The 22069-nt window shown below is 42.0% G+C and overlaps 1 protein-coding gene across 1 annotated transcript in view; it reads left to right on the forward strand.

Moving 5' to 3' along the window:
- Nucleotides 1-22069, forward strand: part of OIT3 (oncoprotein induced transcript 3) — a 40907-nt gene continuing 18838 nt past the window's right edge. The window contains exons 1-6 of the mRNA XM_023204980.2: nucleotides 1-289; nucleotides 5094-5468; nucleotides 6820-6927; nucleotides 12544-12666; nucleotides 17835-17957; nucleotides 19382-19542. Coding sequence (XP_023060748.1) covers nucleotides 229-289; nucleotides 5094-5468; nucleotides 6820-6927; nucleotides 12544-12666; nucleotides 17835-17957; nucleotides 19382-19542 — 951 coding nt within the window. The 5' untranslated portion in view covers nucleotides 1-228. The remainder of the gene's footprint in view (nucleotides 290-5093; nucleotides 5469-6819; nucleotides 6928-12543; nucleotides 12667-17834; nucleotides 17958-19381; nucleotides 19543-22069) is intronic.

Below are 22069 nucleotides of genomic sequence, written 5' to 3' on the forward strand. Positions count from 1 at the left end.
AAAGCAGTGCTTCTCTCTGGGGCCAAGGCCAGAGCTGTGGACACCTTGTCCCACTCATCCTCATCCTCTTCCTCCGATAAAGCCCCTACCAGTGCTGATAAAGTCTTTCTCGTGAGAGCCTAGAGGCCTTAAAAAGAAAAAAAAAAAAAAGTGCTTGAAAGAGAAGGGGACAAAGGAACACCAGTATTAAGAGGATTTTCCAGTGTTTCTGGCAGTTGGTCCAGAAGGATGCCTCCATTCCTGCTTCTCACCTGCCTCTTCATCACAGGCACCTCCGTGTCACCCGTGGGTGAGTCTCACGTCAAGAACTTGGCACAATGCACTTTTTGTTGTGGCAATTTGCTATAATGTACAGATGATTAAGAACTAGATTCCAGTACCTTAAATGCTAGCTCTAGAATCTTGTAAGAAAAGTCCCTGATAATCCTTGAAAATAGATTTCCAGAGAATTTCTGTTACATGTTTCATTTAACCTCTTGCCTGGACATCCAAAATTTCCATGGATCTGCTGTATCCCACAGCTTTCACTAGCTAAAGAGTTCCTGGAGTTTGTGTAAAAATAATTCTGTCTTCTTTGTGTTCTAGGCACTTTTATAGTTCAAACTTGAAGAGCCAAAAAAAAAACTAAAGTTGAGCATGGAGTTTTTCTTTAATGAAGACAAGGGACTGAAAGCTCTGTTGCCATGAGGGGCACAGATCTGGATAAACCAAACTCATTAGTCTTTATATCAGAATATACTTTTTGCACAGATCGAGTGAATCTTAAATTGTCTCCCTCCTCAGGCTTGGTGCAAAACTGGCCAATCAGACAAAGAAAAGTTTCAATTCCAGTTACTAACAGATTTCTCTCTTGCCTCTTTTTCTAGTAGAATATCAATACTAACTGGAAGAGAGGGTGGGGGTGAGATGGAGAGAACCATCCTTCTTGACACTTTTGAGTAGTTCAGTATTTAATTGACCCTGATCTATTTCTTCATGGTCGCTCTAGCACCTTAAAGGATACACATTAAACAAAAGCTTGTGGCCAGGCACGGTGGCTCACACCTGTAATCCCAGCACTTTGGGAGGCCAAGGCGGGCAGATCACCTTGAGGTCAGGAGTTCGAGACCAGCCTGGCCAACGTGGTGAAACCCCATCTCTACTAAAAATACAGACACACACAAAATTAGATGGGCATGGTGTCGCATGCCTGTAATTCCAGCTACTTGGGAGGCTGAGGCGGAAGAACCACTTGAACTCAGGATGTGGAGGTTGCAGTGAGCTGAGATTGAACCACTGCACTTCAGCCTGGGCAACAGAGGCAGACTCTGTCTCAAAATAATAAAAAATAAAAATGTATTTTAAAAAATGGCGGTTTGAGACCCTCAGGAGACCTGATACCTAAATGTAATGTGGGATCCTGGAACAGAAAGATGCAGGTGGAAACTAAGGAAGTCTGCATAAGTGTGGACTTGAGTTAATAAGAAGGTATCAATAGTGGTTCATTAACGCGACAAAAGTACCATGCTAATGTATGGTAAGTGTACGGCTAAAGGTAACGTGCCGTAACAAGGGAAACTGGGTGTGGGGCATGTGGGATCTCTTTGTCCTATCATCTCAATTATGCTGTAAATCCAAAACTGTTCCAAAAAATATGCTTGAGCTACCTGTCATTAATCACCCCATATCTGCTACCAGTAACTAACCCAAGGTTCGCTCAGAAAGTTGTCCTCCCGAAAAATCTCCACTCCCCTTTCTTCCCACCCTTCTCCTTACCTATTCTCCCTCTAGTACCTCCTGTATTCCCCATTCTTTCCATATACCCTCGCCCTTCCCAGATCTTTTCCTCCAACCCCCAACTCCTCAAGGATGATATATGGCTCAATGCCAGAGGTGTGATAAAGGCGGAACTTTGGGGACTGGAGCTGGTGTTTGCCCTGGGAGGAGAGGGGAAGTGAGAGAAGAGGGAAAAGAAGGGATGGGAAAGGGGGAAGCAAAGTGGGGTGATGAGGGAGGAGGATGGAAGAGGAGGGAGCGGGAAAGAAGGGATGCTTCCCAACCAAGCTCAGGCACAGGGTCGAAAGGGGGCTGTGATTCAGGGGTGGCTGTCTGTTGGATAGGACCTGGAGGGTTGGAGGACTCAACACTGGGGCGAAAGGCTGGGGACACAGACATCGGTTCTCTGCCCTTGGCCCTATGTGGTCCTGGTGGAAGATGCCAGAGGGGCGGCTGGCAAGTGGGCATCTTAGCAAACCATTAAGGAGCTTCTGGCAGGCCAGGAAGGAACCCACAGGGCTGTTCTTTTTGAAGCCCTCCCAATTAGATGTATAGATCGGCAGTTTAGGATGAATGAGTGCAATACTAGATTCTGGGCTTCACACTGAGATTGAAAACAGGATATAAAACCAGCAGCCAGATTATTAGATTGGATTGCTGCCTTAAAAGGGGGTAGAGTGGGATGGGTACATTTAATGTCAGAAAGTATTGGATGGTTAACTGTTAAAAATATGTATGTATTATTTAGTCAGTTACAGAAGGTGGTAGATAAATTTCTCCTCCTCATATCCTATCTCCCCTACAGCAGGGGAGGAAGTGAAATTTTAGCAGACAGCCCAAGAAATGACATTTTACTTGAAGGAAAAACTTTATAAATAAGGAAATAGTTACTGAGAAAGGTTTAGGAGTTTCTGTAGAAGCCATTAAAAGTTGAGTATCTAACCATTTCTTATAAAATTAGAGCCAGGGAGAGGAACCAAATATTTCCATGACCCTATAATCACCTGTGAAACTGCTCTGGAAACTTGTTTGTAAGAAAAAACCACAGCTGGGAGAGCAAAGGAGGAAATTTGTCCCCTTTGAGGAGAGAGAGAATCTGAGGATATTTCTTCCCCTCAAAGGATTATGGTCTAGGGCTCAGCTGAGATACATAAGGGACATTTTAAAGAAAGAGGGTTGTTTCTGCCATTTGCATCCCTGCGTGTTATTTCCAGAAAATGCAATATCCCACTTCTTTCTTGCCTTAAATTGTCATATTTTCTTGGAGGCCATTAGCAGTGGGCTACACTTTTCTCTACGTGTGACTGAAGTTTAGAGAGTATACTTAACTTTGAAATGTGGATATGTAGATTGGAAACATCTAAAGTATTTTCTAGACAAGTTAGATTTGGTGATCATGGCCGATTCATATTTAATCGTTGTGCAGTATTTGCGAATACTGAATTCCCTGCCCACGAAATATATTGGCCCTAATGTGAATTCCCTGCCTACGATACCAGTTACGTAAGTCAACCTCATGTGAATTAAGAAAGATAATATAGTACTCTCTGGCCAATGTTCCTTTCTAGAATTTCTTGGTTTCACAGATTCTTCATAAGCACAATTTACCTCTGTTGATTCATTAATTAGCTTCCCTGGAGTTAAGGGGAGCAATGGGTATATTGGAGATATTGGTGTCTTTAGTCATTGAAATGTTGTTTTTCTATTTATTTATTTGTTTGTTTATTTATGAGACAAAGTTTTACTCATATTGCCCAGGCTGGAATGCAGTGGCGTGGTCTTGGCTCACTGCAACCTCTGCCTCCTGAGTTCAAGCGATTCTCCTGCCTCAGCCTCCCAAGAAGCTGGGATTACAGGCACATGCCACCACGCCCAGCTAATTTCTGTATTTTTAGTAGAGATGGGGTTTCACCATGTTGACCAGGCTGGTCTCGAACTCCTGACCTCAGGTAATCCACCCACCTCGGCCTCCCAAAGTGCTGGGATTATAGGCGTGAGCCACTGCACCCAGTCAAAATGTTGTTTTTCAATGTCTTCATGACATATGATAAAATGTTTTGGTTGAGATATTTGTCCTTGTAATTCATGCACTAAACACATATGCCTGAGAAACTTGGCTATATGACAGCTAGGATAATAATGCCATGGTTAACTATGAATACACAAAGTTCTTGGTATTTTCAATAAGCTGGTAGAATATATACCAAAATTCACTTTGAGAATATTTCTGGTAACTACATGCTAGTATACTGTGTATTTCAAAGTAGGCGACATGTGCCCAAGGCCTTTTTCTTTTCAGTGGAATGAGTTTTACACATTCCTGATCAAGTCAAACTTTCTAATAATGCAAAATTCCACCTATAATCTTTACAAATGGCCAGCCAAATACTTTTTTGAAAATTTCCAAGGATTGGAAGCTAACTGCACTGTGACACAGCCTCTCCCATGACTGGATAGCTGAACTGAAATGTGCTTTCCCATAATTCGTTCTTGTTCTTGTAACAGAATAGCTAATTCGTCTTCCACAAGCCTATTCCAGATTTTTTAAAAACGAATATGTGTTTTCTTCAGTCTTCTTTTTTCAAAACCATAATTCTCAACTTCACCAGTAAATAATTTTTAGGACCCCTTCTAAGTCTGGTCAACTTTCTCTGAAGTTTGTCAATTGCTTTCATAAAATACAGTCTCCGGCCAAGCGCCAAGTTCATGCCTGTAATCCTAGCACTTTGGGAGGCTGAGGCAGGAGGATCACTTGAGCCCAGGAGTTCAAGACCAGCCTGGGCAAGATGCCAAAACCCTATCTCTACCAAAAAAAAAAAAAAAATTAGCCAGGTGTGGTGGCATACACCTGTGGTCCCAGCTACTTCAGAGGCTGAGTGGGGAGGATCACTTGAGCCCAGGACAGTGAGCCATGATTGTACTACTGCACTCCAGCCTGGACTACAGAGCCAAACCCTGTCTCAAAAATAATAATAATACAGTTTCCAGGTATGAACAAAATACTCAGAGTATGGTCTGACTCGCGCAGAGTTCAGTGAGTCTTTAATCCTAACCTCCCTTGGTCTGAACAACTATCCTTCTATCAAATAATTACTATAGATAAAAATTCAGTTCAAGCTAACACTTAATTTTAGGTTTGAAATAATTTTGAAAAGGGCATTTATGCAGCATGTTTAAATCAACCTGAGGAATCTTAAACAACTATTTTTTGGGACCTTAACTAATTTCTCTTTTGAATTAAAAAATGTCCAAATGCAAGACCAGGAAGGTGGACTTGGGCTGTTGGTGCTGTGATCTGAAACACTCTCGGTATTCTGAGGTATCTTTTTCATTTCCAGCCCTAGACCCTTGTTCTGCTTACATCAGCCTGAATGAGCCCTGGAGGAACACTGACCACCAGCTGGATGAGTCTCAAGGTCCTCCTCTATGTGACAACCATGTGGATGGGGAGTGGTACCGCTTCACGGGCATGGCAGGAGATGCCATGCCTACCTTCTGCATACCAGAAAACCACTGTGGAACCCACGCACCTGTCTGGCTCAATGGCAGCCACCCCCTAGAAGGTGACGGCATTGTGCAACGCCAGGCTTGTGCCAGCTTCAATGGGAACTGCTGCCTCTGGAACACCACAGTGGAGGTCAAGGCTTGCCCTGGAGGCTACTATGTATATCGTCTGACCAAGCCCAGCGTCTGCTTCCACGTCTACTGTGGTCGTGAGTACCTTCCCTGTGCTCTTTTTCTCCACCAACAAGGCCACGGATGGAGTCCAAAAGTGCCAATTATAGGATACGCAGTTACAGTGACAACTATATCTCAATCTGAACAACATTGATGTGGGGCCAAAGATACCTCTAGATTGTGATTTCTGAGATCTCTTTATAGAACTTCTGAAAAATTCCTGAAGAAATAGAAGGGGAAAGGAGCTATGACTTTGATCAGTTATTTTTAATTTTGTCCGAATTCCATTCAAACAACACATTAGAAAATGAAATATTGGGCTAGGTGCGGTGGCTCACATCTGTAATCCCAGCACTTTGGGAGGCCGAGGCAGGTGGATCACAAGGTCAGGAGTTTAAGACCAGCCTGGCCAAGAGACCAGCCTGGCCAATATGGTGAAACACCGTCTCTACTAAAAATACAAAAATTAGCCAGGCATGGTGGCAGGCACCTGTAACCCCAGCTACTCAGGAGACTGAGGCAGGAGAATTGCTTGAACCCGGGAGGTGGAGGTTGCAGTAAGCTGAAAATCACGCCATTGCACTCCAGCCTGGGTGACAGAGTGAGACTCTGACTCAAAAAAAAAAAGAAAAGAAAAGAAAATGAAACATTGATTTAGGTTATCTAAATAGTGGATTTCCAACTTGTTTGAGTATGGAGAACCCCTTTTTAAGATCTCTAGATAGATAGATAGATAGATAGATAGATAGATAGATAGATAGATAGACCGATAGATAGATAATCAGACACCCATATGGTTGGATTGTGTTTAGTGTCCACTGATTTTTTAAAATGATATATAATGGGAAGAAGCTACTTTGTGTCAGTAATACTTCTAATTTCTGTGTTATTAATCCTGTCAAGATCTGTATTCATTTTAAAAATAGAGTACTAGAAGAGTAAGACGTAACACTTTCTTAGTCTATAGCTCATGTATGGTGAGGTTTTAGATTTGCAGACAGTCTGTGGCCACTCAAGGGCCTATGGATCTGAAGTTGGGAATCATTGATCTAGAAGACAGAAGATGCCCTAGTTTGTTGTTTTCCATTGGGTTATATAAACCCTGAACAATGAGAATTCCCTCCATGGTGGCTGGAAACTCATTCCCCAGGCTGCACTCATGAGGCTCTCTCAAGGAGAGGGTCAGCTGGATGCAGTGGCTTATGTCTGTAGTGCCAGCTACTTGGGAGGCCAAGGTGGGAGAATTGCTTAAGCCCAGGGGTTTGAGGCCAGCCTGGGCAACATAGGGAGACCACCCCTCCTGCCCCACCGCACCATCTCTAAAAAGAATGAAAGAGTGTCCTCTGGTCTCCTCCTCTCATGAAGATAATCTTTATTCTTCCATAGATTTTTATGACATCTGCGACGAAGACTGCCATGGCAGCTGCTCAGATACCAGCGAGTGCACATGCGCTCCAGGAACTGTGCTAGGCCCTGACAGGCAGACATGCTTTGGTAAGAAACTCATCAAAGGTAGAATCAGGCTATTAGGATTGAAAGGACAAATCAAAAACTCTTCCTGCCTCAGAGCGCCATCATTTTCCCAGTTTGTGTCTCCAAACACTTGGAATGGTGTTTGCTTTTTAGTTTATACCTGGACTGAAAGCCCCACACCAAATTTGTATCATGGTTAGGGACAGTGGAGAATTGTACCCTCCACTAGAGTAGCCACAGGTGGCCATGGCTCACTTGAAATGTGGCTAGTATGACGGAAAAACTGAATTTTAATTTAATTTAATTTTAATTTTACAACTGATGTTTGTCCACGCACGGTGGCTCACGCCTGTAATCCTAGCACTTTGGGAGGCTGAGGCTGGCAGATGGCTTGAGCCCAGGAGTTCAAGATCACCCTGGGCAACAAAGAAAAACCTCATCTCTACAAAAAATATGAAAATTATCTGAGTATGATGGCATGTATCCATAGTCCCAGCTCCTCAGGAGGCTGAGGTGGGAGGATCACTTGAACTTGGGAGTTCAAGGTTACAGTGAGCCATGACACCACTGCTCTCTAGCCTGGGTGACAGAGCGAGACTCTGTTTCTAATAATAATAATACCTTTAATATTGGTTATATATCAAAGTGAAAATATTTTGCATATAATTGGATTATATATAATATTATTAAAATTAATTTCACCAGTTTCTTTTTTAAAAATTTTAATGTGACTACTAAAAAATTTTAAATATGTAGTTTGCTTTATATTTCTGTTGGACAGCATTGGTCTAGAATTATCTAAGGACTTACTCCTCTAGCTTCACTGATATAATTTTGATCATTCTGAGTAGCAAGAAAGATGAGTCAGATTGTCCGTAGGAAATCCAGAGTTGTTGAATTGTATACTATGTTGTCTATAACTAGAAGAGAACAGAGCTGAAAACCCCAAGATTGAATATCATCTCTCTTTCTCTTTAATGTTATGAAGGTTTTGGATTCAGACTCAAATAGATTTAAAACAAGTCGAGAAAGAAAGGGGAAGATTGCCCTACCCAGGTCCCCCAAGAAGAACAGTAACAGGTCAGGATTGAGGCAGGAGATTAAGGTGAAAGGAGCATAAAAGGCTTATTGGTGTTTGTTTGTTTTTGAGACAGGCTCTTGCTCTGTCACCCAGACTGGAGTGCAGTGGTGTGATCCCAGCTTATTGCAGCTTCAACATCCTGGGCCCAAGTGGCTTCTTGTTTTAGAAAAGCTTTTGCTCTTCAATCTCCTAAATGAGCCAGGGGCAATGGCTCATGCCTGTAATCCCAGTGCTTTGGGAGGAGGAAGCAAGAGGATTGCTTGAGACCAGGAGTTTAAGACTAGCTTGGGCAACATAGTGAGACCCCATCTCTATAAAATAAAAAATAAATTAGCCAGGCATGGTGGCAGCCTTCCAAAGTAGCTGAAGTTTCAGCTGAGGCAGGTGGATTGCTTGAGCCCAGGAATTTAAGGCTGCCGTCAGCTCCGATTGCGTCACTGCACTCCAGCCTGGGCAGAAGAGCAAGACCCTGTCTAAAAAAAAAAAAAAAAAAAAAAAAAAAAATCATAAATACATCAATAAATAAAACCTCCTAAATGAACCTCACTGACCATCCTGTGGAGCAGGTTTCAGCCCTGCCATAGGAGTTGTTAGGGGTCTCGTGTGGTTGATTTTGAGTATGTGATTTAATGCTAAATGGCTTGGGGTAGGGGCAATGGTTCCTGAAGTCTCTCCCTACCCTCATGTATTCCTGTTCAAAAACATTTGGCTTTATTTTAAGCCAGGAGTTATTTATGCATTTCTTTGCTTTTATTTTAATACAGCTCTTAAGAGGTAATACATTTAAACGGTTCTCAAATTAAACAACATGAAAAAGTATACAGCAAGCTGTCCAGCTCTCAGTCACCCTCTTGCCCCATTTCCCTCTTCCCCAACTCCATCCCAAGGAAACGGTTGTATTATTTTCTTATATGTGCTTCCAGGGTTTCTACAGTCAGATTTTAAAATGCAAATATATATATGTGTATTAGCCTGTTCTCATGCTGCTAGTAGAGGCATACCCGAGCCTAGCTTTATGAAGGAAATTTATAAAGGAAAGAAGTGTAATTGACTCACAGTTCCACATTGCCGGGGAGGCCTCACAATCATGGCAGAAGATGAATGAGAAGCAAAGTCACATCTTACATGGCAGCAGGCAAGAGAGCATGCGTAGGGGAATTCCCATTTATAAAACCATTGGATCTCGTGAGACTTACTCACTACCAAGAGAACAGCGTGGGGGAAACTGCACCCATGATTCAATTATCTCCACCTGGCTCCACCCTTGACATGTGGGGATTATTACAATTCAGGGTGAGATTTGGGTGCAGACACAGCCAAATCATATCAATATGTTTACTTACTGGCCATTTTTAAACATCAAAGGTAGCGTATCATTCACTTCTCTTCCTTAATTTATCTTAGACAATCTTTTTCTATCAAAGCCCCAAGTTCCTATGTGGGATCTGTGGGACTTCAGGGAGGTGAATCCTCTGAAACTGTAGACAGTGTTTTGTGTTTGTGAGCATGTGTCAATTTTCCTTTAGTTTTTATTTAAAAGTAATAATTTTAATTATTTATTTTAAATTATATAATTTGTTCAGGCAGCATACAAGAAAATAATATAACAGACACTCATGTACCTAGATTTAACTAGAGTTAAGTTTTGCTTCCTTTTTGTTTTTCTTTTTTTTTTTTTTTTGAGATGGAGTTTCATTCTTTTGCCCAGACTGGAGTGCAATGGCACCATCTCAACTCACTGCAACCTCCACCTCCTGGGTTCAAGCGATTCTCCTGCCTCCGCCTCCAGAGTAGCTGGGATTACAGGTGCCCACCACCACGCCCGGCTAAATTTTTTGTATTTTTAGTAGAGAGGGTTTCACCATGTTGGCCAGGCTGGTCTTGAGCTCCTGACCTCAGGTGATCCACCTGCCTTGGCCTCCCAAAGTGCTGGGATTACAGGTGTGAGCCACCGTGCCCAGCCCTCTTTTTCTTTTAATTTACATAAAATTTTGTAAATACAGTAAAGCCATCCTACCCCATCCTGCTTTCTTCTCTCACTCTCCAGGGGTAATCATTGTTTTGAAGTTAGCATGTGTTCTTCCGGTCCCATTTTAATGCTTTTATTATTTATGTATGTACCCATAACAGTAGATAGCATTGTTTTGTGTGTTCTTAGAATTAACATAAAAATGATACCTTACCCAATGTGTGAGATTTTCTCTAGCAGGTACCCGTGAGAATGGAACTGCTGGGGCATAGAGTGTCTTCACTGGCTATAAACAATAAACTCCCAAATAATGACGGCTTTAAAAAGTAGAAGTTTATTTCTATCTCATAAGATTAGCAGTCCAGGCCTGGAATGGAGGCTTCTAAGGGACCTACCCAAGCATGGGTGTCACCATGTCCACATCCGGGAAGGCTGTGAGCCTCTAACCGTCTACTTTCCAGGCAGTATAATGAGGAAAGGGAAAGAAGGGGCCCTGATAAAGATTCTTAATATTATCAACTACGTTTTGCATTTCTACAAGTTCTGTTTGTTTTCAGTTCTGCCTTGTCTTTTTACACACTTCTTTTATTTTGCTTATTATCCTTTCTTTTATCTTTTTACTAATTCTTTAAATACTTGTATTATGGACTTTTCTGGATAATTCTGTTATCTCCAGTTCAAGGCCTCCAATTATCACGCCAGCGCTGTCTCACAGTGGATCATTCCTCATTTAAGTGTCTTGTGGCAAACCATCTTCTGTTGTAGTTTTCTTTCTGTAGGACACCACTCTTGTCATCTTCTATCTTTGTTTAGTGTGGCTATAAAGGAATACCTGAGACTGGGTAATTTATAAAGAAAATGGGTTTATTTGGTTTATGATGCTGCTGGCTGGGAGACTGAGCATCTGGGGAGGGCCTCAGGCTGCTTCCACTCATGGAGGAAGGTGAAGGGTGCTGGCATGTGCAGAGATCTCATGGCAAGACAGGAAGTGAGAGTGAGAAGGGGGAGGTGGCAGGCTCCTTTTAAACATGCTGAAACTAATCTAATAGAGCAAGAACTCACTCATTACTGCAAAGATAGCACCAAGCCCTTCACAGGGGACCTGCCTCCAAGACCTGAACACCTCCCATTAGGCCTCACCTCCAACATTGAGATCAAATCTCAATATGAGGCCAGGCATGGAGGCTCATGTCTGTAATCCCAGCACTTTGGGAGGCCGAGGCAGTTGGATCACTTGAAGTCAGGAGTTCATGACCAGCCTGGCCAACATGGTGAAACCCCGTTTCCACTAAAAATACAAAAATTAGCTGGGCGTGGTGGCGCGTGCCTGTAATCCCAGCTACTTCGGAAGGCTGAGGCGGGAGAATCGCTTGAAACCGGGAGGCAGAGGTTGCGGTGAGGTGAGATCATGCCACTCCACTCCAGTCTGGGTGACAGAGACTCTGTCTCAAAAAAAAAGAAAAATCTCACTACGAGATTTGGAGGGGTCAAATATCCAAACCACAGCACCTGGTTTGTGGAAGTTTTACACAGAGCACTTTTTCAAATGCTTCTGTTGGTATCACAGATTCTTTATCAGACCAGGCCAAATTTTCCATCAATTTCTCAGCTTCAGGATTCCCCATACCGTGTGGGAAGTGTAAAACCGTACTTGAGCCATGGCAGAGCCCTGGCTTGGGGCTTCCATTGTTTGTGAAGGCTTTTCTTTCTCCTAGAGCCTTGGGCCTTGGGCAGAGTTTCCTTATTGTTTCCCTGGGCCGCTGGGCAAAGTTCTCCCCATCTCATTGAGGGGATACATTTTCTGGGGTTCTAGACTTAAGCAGGGTTTCAGTCGCAGCTTATCTCCTCTCCTGGGGCCAAGGTCATGACTCCTGTCACCGCATGGGTGTTTAAACCTCAGTCCATGGTTTATGTCCTATCTAGGCCTGTTATTCCTGAGGACCATGACAAATTTAGCTCCCAAACTTCCCTTTCCTTGTTTGTAGAAAGAAAGGCATAGACATTTTCTGCCAACTGTGCGTTTTTTTACAGCAAGAGTCCATACCCTTCATCAGATTCTTAAAAAGATTAGCAACCATTGCTTAAGTACAGTGTGAGAATATACTAATTTAAAAAACAGATTTTGAGGGCAATAGTTCATATTATAAAAGAAAATTGCCTTACAAAATATTTTATCAGCTATTTCCTTCTGTAATGTAAGCTCCTCTCATGACTTAAAACAATTTGCTTTATAAGTTTGTATTTATTTAGCAACTTCTCAGGAACTTATTAAAGAAAGTGAAATTCACCAACACAAATAAGTAGGTGTACCCAGGACACAAAAGGAACTTCATTTTCCCATTGTTTTTCCCTGAAGAGAAGGTAATTGGCAAGCAATTAGGTCCCTTCCACTCAGTAAAGGGCAGATGAACCAATAACATGGTTAAGGAGATCAGGTAGATGGGAGCGATGATACTGGATCAGAGTGGGAGCTGGGTGGTGGAAGGTCCATCAACAGGATCTGAAAAGATGTGGAAACTCTGCCTGGGGGTTTGGGAAAGGCTGAATCACTCAGCAGTGTAGAAACAGTGTGGTTTCTCTTCTGCAGATGAAAATGAATGTGAGCAAAACAATGGTGGCTGCAGTGAGATCTGTGTGAACCTCAAAAACTCCTACCGCTGTGAGTGTGGGGTTGGCCGTGCGCTGAGAAGTGATGGCAAGACTTGTGAAGGTGAGAATGGGCAAGAAGGGACCCAAATCAAGACCCCAAAGGAAGCCACTGGCTTATTCTCTGATGTTCAGGAAACTGCCTTAGTGTCCGAAGACAGCAACAGTCTGGCTGTGCAAAGAAACGACAAAGGGGTTCATCAACATTGAGAATACTCACGCTGTGGACAGAATTCAGTTTTGATTTTGTCTCTAAGATTTAACAGGAGCGAATTTTGCAAGAGGCAGAAAGCCACATTTTTATACGAGGAATAAAAATAGGGTGTTCTGGCCAGGTGCAGTGGCTCATGCCTGAAATCACAGCACTTTGGGAGGCTGGAGTGGGAGGATCACTTGAGGCCAGGAGTTTGAAAGACCAGCCTGGGCAACATAGTAAGACACTATCTCTACAAAAAATTAAAAAATAAAAATTAGCTGGGTATGGTGGTGCATGCTTGTAGTCTCAGCCACTCAGAAAGCTGAGGATTACTTGAGCCCAAGAGTTTGAGGCTGCATTAAGCTATGCTTGCGCCACTGCACTCCAGCCTCGGCAACAGAGAGAAAATATCTCAAAAAAAAAAAAAAAAAGGAGGGGGATATTCGGTGTTTCTCAAACTTTAATGTGCCCCTTAATCACTTAGGATCTTGTCAAAATGCAGATTCTGATTCAGTAGGTCTGAGATCAGGTCAATATATTGCATTTTTAAAGACATTCTAGGAGTCACCTATGCTGTTGGTCCAAGGAGCACACCTGGACTAGCCAGGTAATAGAGGCAGTAGCATAACCACTGGCTGACAGCTGTGTTTCCCAAACTTCCCTGCTGCTGAGAAGCACCTAGGACTTTTACACTTAGCCCCTCCGAGACCCTCTCCTGCAGCCTCAGCTTCAGAGGAGCTAAGATGGGGCCTTAGAGTTTGTGTTTTTTTGTTTTTTTTTTTTTTTTAATTATACTTTAAGTTCTAGGGTACATGTGCATAGCGTGCAGGTTTGTTACATATGTTTACTTGTGCCACGTTGGTGTGCTGCACCCATCAACTCATCAGCACCCATCAATTCATCATTTATATCAGGTATAACTCCCAGTGCAATCCCTCCCTTCTCCCCCCTCCCCATGATAGGCCCCGGTGTGTGAGTTTGTGTTTTCAACAAGTTCCACGGGTGACTTTTATCATCTTGGAAGTTTAAGCCATTTCCTCTCCTCCCCATATGCTTTGTGTTTATGGGAGATGAATACAGTTTGGGGGGATAAATAAAATAATCTATTTAATTTTACTTTTAGATCTGTTTTTAATAGCAGACATTTTATAGGACTTTATACATTTATATAACTAATAACAAAAAAGAATTCATAATATATATCAAATAATTGAAATGGAAATTGCCTACCATTATTATATGAAACTTAGATAATATCCCTTCTCTGAGGCACATTTACCCTTGCAAATTGTCACAGCTAAAATTCGCCAGGCATGGTGGCCCATGCCTGTAATCCCAGTACTTTGGGAGACTGAGGTGGGTGGATCACTTGAGGTCAAGAGTTGGTGATCAGCCTGGCCAACATGGTAAAACCCCATCTCTACTAAAAATTCAAAAATTAGCTAGATGTGATGGTGGGCACCTGTAATCCCAACTACTCAGGAGGCTGAGGCACAAGAATCACTTGAACCTGGGAGGCAGAGGTTGCAATGAGCTGAGATAGTGCCACTGCACTCCAGTATGGGTGACAAAGAGAAACTCCATCTTAAAAAAAAAAAAAAAAATTCCATCACTTCTACTTTAATAAGTCAGAGTTCTCATGACACCCTGCAGATTATATGGAGAGATAAATGGTGTAATTGTTATCATTTACAGAGGATATATATTTGTTCCTTAGGATGATTAAATTTGTGGAATAATAGAGCTGTGGTACTACTTACAAAAGTTCACTTTATTCTAGCTATATTCAAAATAATAAAATACTACGCCAAAGGGAAAAATTATGGCTAGTGTCCATATTTTATTTCATGCAACAAACTTTGCATTATTAACTGAGAGACCATTAACCGGAATATTAAATTACTGTTCCTTATAATAAGACTAAATGTATTTTAAACTTTATTGAATAGGGGTAATATCCAGAGTCCTCCTTAAATCTTAATTATTTTATGTACTAATCTTTGCATATTTGAATGTTAATAAAATGTTCCATAAAAACATTTGTAATTATTTATGAGTACTTTATTGGAAAGATTGCAGTTAATCCTCCCTCATATAATCTTAAAACTTAATAACCATAACTGAAAAAATATTTTAGCAGAAGATGAAAATTAAGTGTGAGTTATACTTTAGGATTAATATTCCTGTTTATAACCCTTAAGTTTTATTGATAGTCCAAACATATATGTTTCTTTAGCTAAGCTATTTAATAATTATATGTTCATTTTTTTTTTTTAATGGCCTTTTTAATTTTTTTTTTTTTTTTTAGATTCAGGGGGTACATGCACAGGCTTGTTACATGGAGACATTGCTTAACGCTGGGGTTTGGGTTTCTATTGAGCCTGTCACCCAAATAGTGAACATAGTACCCAAAAGGTAGTTTTTCAACCCTCATCCTGCTCCCTCCTCCCACCTTTTGGAGTTCCCAGTTTCTTTTTTTTTTTGTTTTTTCTTTTGAGACAAAGTCTCACTCTGTCACCCAGGCTAGAGTACAGTGGTGCCATCTTGGTTCACCGTAACTTCTGCCTCCCTGAGCTCAGGTGATCCTCCCACCTCAGCCTCTCGAGAAGCTGGGACTATAGGCATGCACCACCACGCCAAGCTAATTTTTGTATTTTTGTAGAAACAGGGTTTCACCATGTTGGCCAGGCTGCACTCGAACTCCTGAGCTCAAGCAATCCGCCTGCCTTGGTTTTCCAAAGTGCTGGGGTTACAGGTGTGAGCCACTGTGCCAGGCTCCCTGTGTCTATTTTTATATAGTTTATATTTGTCCCATCTTTATGCCTGTGTGTACCCATTGTTTAACTCCCACTTGCAAGTGAGAACATGCAGTACTTTTCTGTTCCTGCATTAATTCAGCTCTTGTTAGTTTTTACTAATTTTTATTTTTTTGTTTTACTTATTATTTATTTATTATTATTATTTTTAAGACAGAGTCTCGCTTTGTTGTCCAAGCTAGAGTGCAGTGGGGCGATCTCAGCTCACTGCAACCTCTGCCTCCCAGGTCAAGCGATTCTCCTCCCTCAACTTCCCTAGTAGCTGGGATTACAGGTGCCTGCCACCGTGCCCAGCTAATTTTTAGTAGAGACGGGGTTTCACCATGTTGGCCAGGCTGGTTTTGAACTCCTAAGCTCACACAGTCCACCTGTCTTGGCCTCCCAAAGTGCTGGATTACAGGTGTGAGGTATCACACCTGCCTGTTTTGTTTTATCACAAAAGTGTAGAAGAAAATACAGAGGAGCAAGAGAAAAATAATTAAAATGACCCACAATCCATTTGCCAGGCATAGCCATTCTAAACATTTTGGTATATCTTCCTGAGAGACTTAAATATTTTAAGCTAATTTAAATTTTCAGTATCTTTTATATTTTGTATTTTTAGACCTGGAAATATCCTGAGTGAACATTTAGTACAACCTCTTCATTTTACAGATATTGAAATTGTGACTCAGAGAAATAAAATGACTTAAGGAAGGTAATTTTTAAGGAAAAAAAGTGCTATTAATGTTCATTTTAACATCTTACAACATATTTTTGTGCTTTCTTCCATAGTATTATATATAATCTTCAGCCATTTCAAAAGCCCTTAGGTGTGCTTTTATCCTTTAAAAATATACAGATGTATAGTGGCCAGGCGTGGTGGCTCACACCTGTAATCCCAGCACTTTGGGAGGCCAAGATGGGCGGATCACGAGGTCAGGAGATGGAGACTATCCTGGCTAACACAGTGAAACTCCGTCTCTACTAAAAATACAAAAAACAAACAAACAAAAAATACAGATGTATAAACTAGTATTACTTAATCTCTTTTAAGTGTTGCAAAGAGTAATTCATTGCCATATTTTTCTCTATATACATTTCACAAAAACTAATTCATCCTAAGTTAATTTATTGATGTTCCAAATAACTGCTTTTTAAAAACTATTATTGAACTGAGAAAGTTATGGCTATAACTGGAAATCAGCTTTTATCTTTCCCTGAGCATCTCAGATGTTTTGAAAACATTCCCTTTCTTTATTTTAACCTAGAACAGGGGTCAACAAACTTTTCTCCAAAGGTCAGATGGTAAATACTTTAGGCTTTGTGGACCATACGGAATCTGTAGAAACTACTCAACTCTGTTCTTGTAGTGAGAAAGCAGCCATGCAGGTAAATGAATGCACATGGCTACGTGCCAATAAAACTTTATTTGTAATAATGTGTAGCAGATTAGAATTTGACAACCTCTGACCTAGAAGATAATGTCCAAATCCCACAAAGGTCATTTTTTTTTCCTCTGTTAAACTTGAAATCACCTTATAGATTCTTTAGTTTTCAATGGAATATTTTTCCTTTTTGTCCATTGGCTTGAGTTTGCTTTTTGAACATGCAAAACATTAAAAAAGGAAAATTAAACAAAACCATCTCATAAGAGGACAATCACCAAGAGTTTCGCTGAATGGACTCAGCATGTTGTCCAGGCCTCATTTTTATAGTGTGCTGTCAGCCTAAAGCCCTTTACCCCCAATGCTTTTGTCCTAGATATTTGAGGAGAGAGCCAGGTGACCCAGCCAGTCCACAATAAGTCAGATCTATCCAGCCAATTCGGGTGAATTTGTATTCTGTCAGTCTCTTTTACGTCAATAATGCTCTGTAAAATGTCAAATTGGTTGGATTAAATGTTACAGCAAATAAGAAATGACTTTTGGGTACTAGTCCTAAAAACTCATAACCCCTGGCTAACCATGAGAAAAACATCAGACAAACCCAAACTGAAGGACATGCTACAAAATTCCTGACCAGCTTAATTGGGTAGAGTTATGGATATTGGAAGATTGCTCTTTGTAGCTATGATATTTCATAAACATAAACTTTGAGGTCTTGCCCGAATGTCTCAGTCACTAGGTTAGGCATCAGGGATGCTGCCATAAGTTAAGTATAATCCCTGATGCAAAGTGCCAGAATTCTTGGGGTAGAGGGTTGCGAGATGATTCCCTTTTCTGTTGGCTTCTATTGCAGACATTGAAGGATGCCACAATAACAATGGTGGCTGCAGTCACTCTTGCCTTGGATCTGAGAAAGGCTACCAGTGCGAATGTCCCCGGGGCCTGGTGCTGTCTGAGGATAACCACACTTGCCAAGGTAGTATATGGGGCGGAGGGGGGGGCTTGTCTCTACTCTGATTACACTTCTTCCTCTCCCAAAGCTCTTTGTCTTCCTCCTCCAAGTGTGTCAGGGTTCTCATCTTTTAGAACAATGGCTCTTTGAGCAGTGTGTATTGCTGAATCATCACTCTGGAATCATTTAACAGAGAAGATCTCTAAGAAAAGATTACCAGAAAGTTAACTCTCCTCTGCTGTTTACCTTTGGTTTTTGACTACTTTCTATGGTTAGTTGTATGACTAATACTCAATATGGAAGCCTAAGACATTGATACAGCTCCTCTCTTTTCTAACAGGATTGAAACTAAGTGAACTCAGTTGAAAGCCCTGAGGAACATATTCCTCTCCCTACACTTAGGATATAAGGGTTAACAATCCTCTGATAATGCAGAGTCTCACTCTGTTGCTCAGATGGAGTGCAGTGATGTGATCTCAGCTCACTGCAACATCCACCTCCTGGGTTCAAGCAATTCTCCTTCCTCAGTCTCCTGAGTAGCTGGGATTACAGGCTTGTGCCACCACGCCTGGCTAATTTTTGTGTTTTTAGTAGAGGCGGGGTTTCACCATGTTGGCCAGGCTGGTCTCGAACTCTTGACCTCAAGTGAGCCGCCCTCCTCGGCTTCCCAAAGTGCTGAGATTACAGGCATGAGCCACTGCGCCTGGCCTGGAAATCTAGTTCCTGATGTCCAGAATATTCATCCATTCATCTGCCAAACATCTAAGGGGCACCTGTGTCTGATTTCTTTGCACCACTACACCATCGTTATGATGTGTCTTCACGTATCGGATGCTGACAGAACTCAAGTCTTCTTTTCAGGATATTTGCAGAGTCTAGAGAAGAACCTGGGAATGCTAAGGAAAAGCAATCTTTTTTATATTAAGCTAAAGTGGTGAAATTTATAGTCAGAGTTTATGGTTTCCTGAGCAATGCAAGGACAATTTGGAAGCCTTTCCCAAGTGCACTAACACTGTTTTTATTGTCTCTGTTTTACTAGGCAGTAATTAATGGTAAAGTCACAGCAGTATCATTATGTACCTTAGGCCTATATCAAAGCAGCACTTTTTCTGTATTGCCAATAAACCGTGTTTGTGCTGAAAGTTAATCTCTTAGGTGTTTCAGTTCACAGAGTTATGCTGGCTACACTTTGAAACCAATGTTTGGTGAATTGAAAATCGAAACTGGTATTTCCTAATTCAGGGAACCATATATTTGAGGAACATTATTTCACCATAATCTTGGGAGTTAGGAATAGTGGTTTTATTCACCAACTTGTTTTCAGCCCCTCTGATTTCCTTGGGGATGGAACAAAAAGCTCAGGTTGTGTGAGGGTGAAATTATTTCTCCTAAAAGCCTTCCTCTCATTCAGGTTTCCTGGCTCTAACAGTGGCCTCTTTTCTCTGCAGTCCCTGTGTTGTGCAAATCAAATGCCATTGAAGTGAGCATCCCCAGGGAGCTGGTTGGAGGCCTGGAGCTCTTCCTGACCAACACCTCCTGCCGAGGAGTGTCCAACGGCACCCATGTCAACATCCTCTTCTCTCTCAAGACGTGTGGTACAGTGGTCGATGTAGGTTCCTCCTGGAGGGCACTCGGGGAATGGCAAAAAGCCAGTTATTTGGGAGGTAGTGGACAGAGGTATGCCATGTGGCTTGTGTCATCGATGAGATATTTATGCACAAAAGATTTGAGCTCAAAACATCTTGTAACCAACATGTTCTTGAGCATCTGCTGTGGTCCTGGCACTGTGAAGAATTCTGCTATTCCTGTTTTCAAATACCCCATCTCTCCAGTATGCGCAGACATTTTCCTGAATGCATCAGTACCAGTGATACTGGAAGCCTGGCTACATCACCTCTGAACAATTATTTTATTTGAAGAAAGTAACTAATACAGATGATGGTTCATTTATGGTGCAGAGTTCAAGTATTGAACCAGGTTGAGTGAAAAGGTTTATATTTTCATCCCAAAATCTGCACACAGCCCTGTGCTGGAGAGTTAGACATGTATGAAATCCTGCCTTTTAGGAACTTGCACAGCAAAATTGAGATGACGACACAGAAAATGTAAGGAAAGGATGAACAGTGAGACGGATGACAGGTCCTGTAGGAGTCCAGTCAAGGGACAAACACAGGAGCAGTCAAGACAAGTGGGACTTGGATCCAGGTGGAAGTGTGTGTGTGGTTTACACAGCAGAGAGGAAAAGAAAGGGCCTTTCAGATGGGAAACAAGTGAGCTAGTCTCTGAGAGGGGATATGCAGGCCTCTGCGGAGGTATGTGGAGAGTGCAGCCTGACTGGCCGGGAATTCCTACTGGAAAATGAAACCGGAAAAGTAGATGGGGCGGGCTGAGCTTCCTAAGGCCTGCCTTGTGTGCTAGGGTGAGCCGTCTGGATTTGATCCCACAGAAATGGGTTTAGGCAGGGACTGTGGTGATGAATGCCATGAGCTGACAGCAGCTTGCAAGATGGATAGAGCAGAGGCGGCCTGCATGTGGATCAGCACAGAGGCCTCTGCGATCATTTGGTTAAATGAATATTTATTTATGACTCTAACTAAATGAAAATCAGCAAGCTGATTCGACTTGCAGTGAGACAAGTGGGGGATATTCAAGGAGCAGGTGGTCCCATTTGAGGCAAGTTATGTTGATCATATCGGTGGATAATCAAATGAACATGCTGCATGGTAGGTTGGCGCTATTCTCCCGTGTACCGCAGAGCAGAGGAATCTGGAGATAAAGAGCTGAAAACCATCCGGTACATGCCACAGCCGAAATTCTGAGTGTGCAAGAGTTCACACAAGGCCATGCTGCCGCCTCATCACCAGGTCTAAAATTCCTGAAAGAGACATAACGGGCGGAAGCTGTCCTTTTCTAAAATACCAGAGCTTTGGATTCGCTGATTCTGCATAGATCCGGTATTATGAGTAATACTCCAAAGGAATGTGTGGGGCTGCCCAAGAAGTAGTGTGTAAAACTCTTTTTTTTTTTTTTTTAGATGGAGTTTTGCTCTTATTGCCCAGGCTGGCAATGGTACAATCTTGACTCACTGCAACCTCCGCCTCCTGGGTTCAAGCGATTCTTCTGCCTCAGCCTCCCAAGTAGCTGGGATTATAGACACCTGCCACCACGCCCGGTTAATTTTTGTATTTTTGTTGAGACGAGGTTTCACCATGTTGGTCAGGCTGGTCTTGAACTCCTGACCTCAGGTGATCCACCTGCCTCAGACCCCCAGAGTGCTGGGATTACAGCTGTCAGCCACTGCACCCAGCCCTTTTTTTTTTTTTTTGGTATTATTTTCTTATTTATTAAAAAGTACACAACAACGAGCTAGGCTGTATAATACCAATAGTTAGGATATAAAGCCATGTAAAATAATGGGCTAATTAGGAGGTAGAGAGAAATTCTTAATGCGAGCCATGTGAGTTTAAGTTACAGTTGATTCTTGTTATTCACAGTAGTTATGTTCTACAAAGCTGCCACAAGCAATGAATTAGGGAATACTGAAGCTAATTTCTTTAGCAATTAAGCATTGCTCCTAGGGGAAACACTGGGTTAGGTTCCTGTAATCCTCTGGTTACAACATTTTTATGAACCGATCAGTTAACAATCTTGTTCTGTGTGTGTTTCTGTTTAAAGATATCTTATTTAACATGCATTATAGATTCATTAACATTGCACTCATGGCCAGCAGCACTGCAACTCATGTCTGGAGTTTATCAAACACCTATTTTCCCATTTTCCCTGTAAGGGTCTCATAGCCTCCTGGTGCTTGGGATCACTAGACAGCCCATCTGCAGCTGCATGTGTGGGTGCCTTTCAACAGCAACATTGCTCACAAAACACAAACATGCAAAAGCATGCCATTCTGTAGATCACAAAAAGGATCCTGGTTTACAGTATGAGAGCTAAAACAAGAAGGCTGTGGTGCCTTGTTGGACCTCAGCTGGGAATGTGCCACTGCACATTCTGGGAATAACCTCAGAAGCATAGTGAGTACTGATTTTGGGGTTATAAATAAATGTTAGCTGCTAGATGAATTCACACATACTAAATGCATGAGTAATGGGCATCAACTGTACATGGTAAACCTGGGGGAC

The sequence above is a fragment of the Piliocolobus tephrosceles genome, chromosome 9 (assembly GCF_002776525.5).
Source record: "Piliocolobus tephrosceles isolate RC106 chromosome 9, ASM277652v3, whole genome shotgun sequence".
Lineage (NCBI taxonomy): Eukaryota > Metazoa > Chordata > Mammalia > Primates > Cercopithecidae > Piliocolobus > Piliocolobus tephrosceles.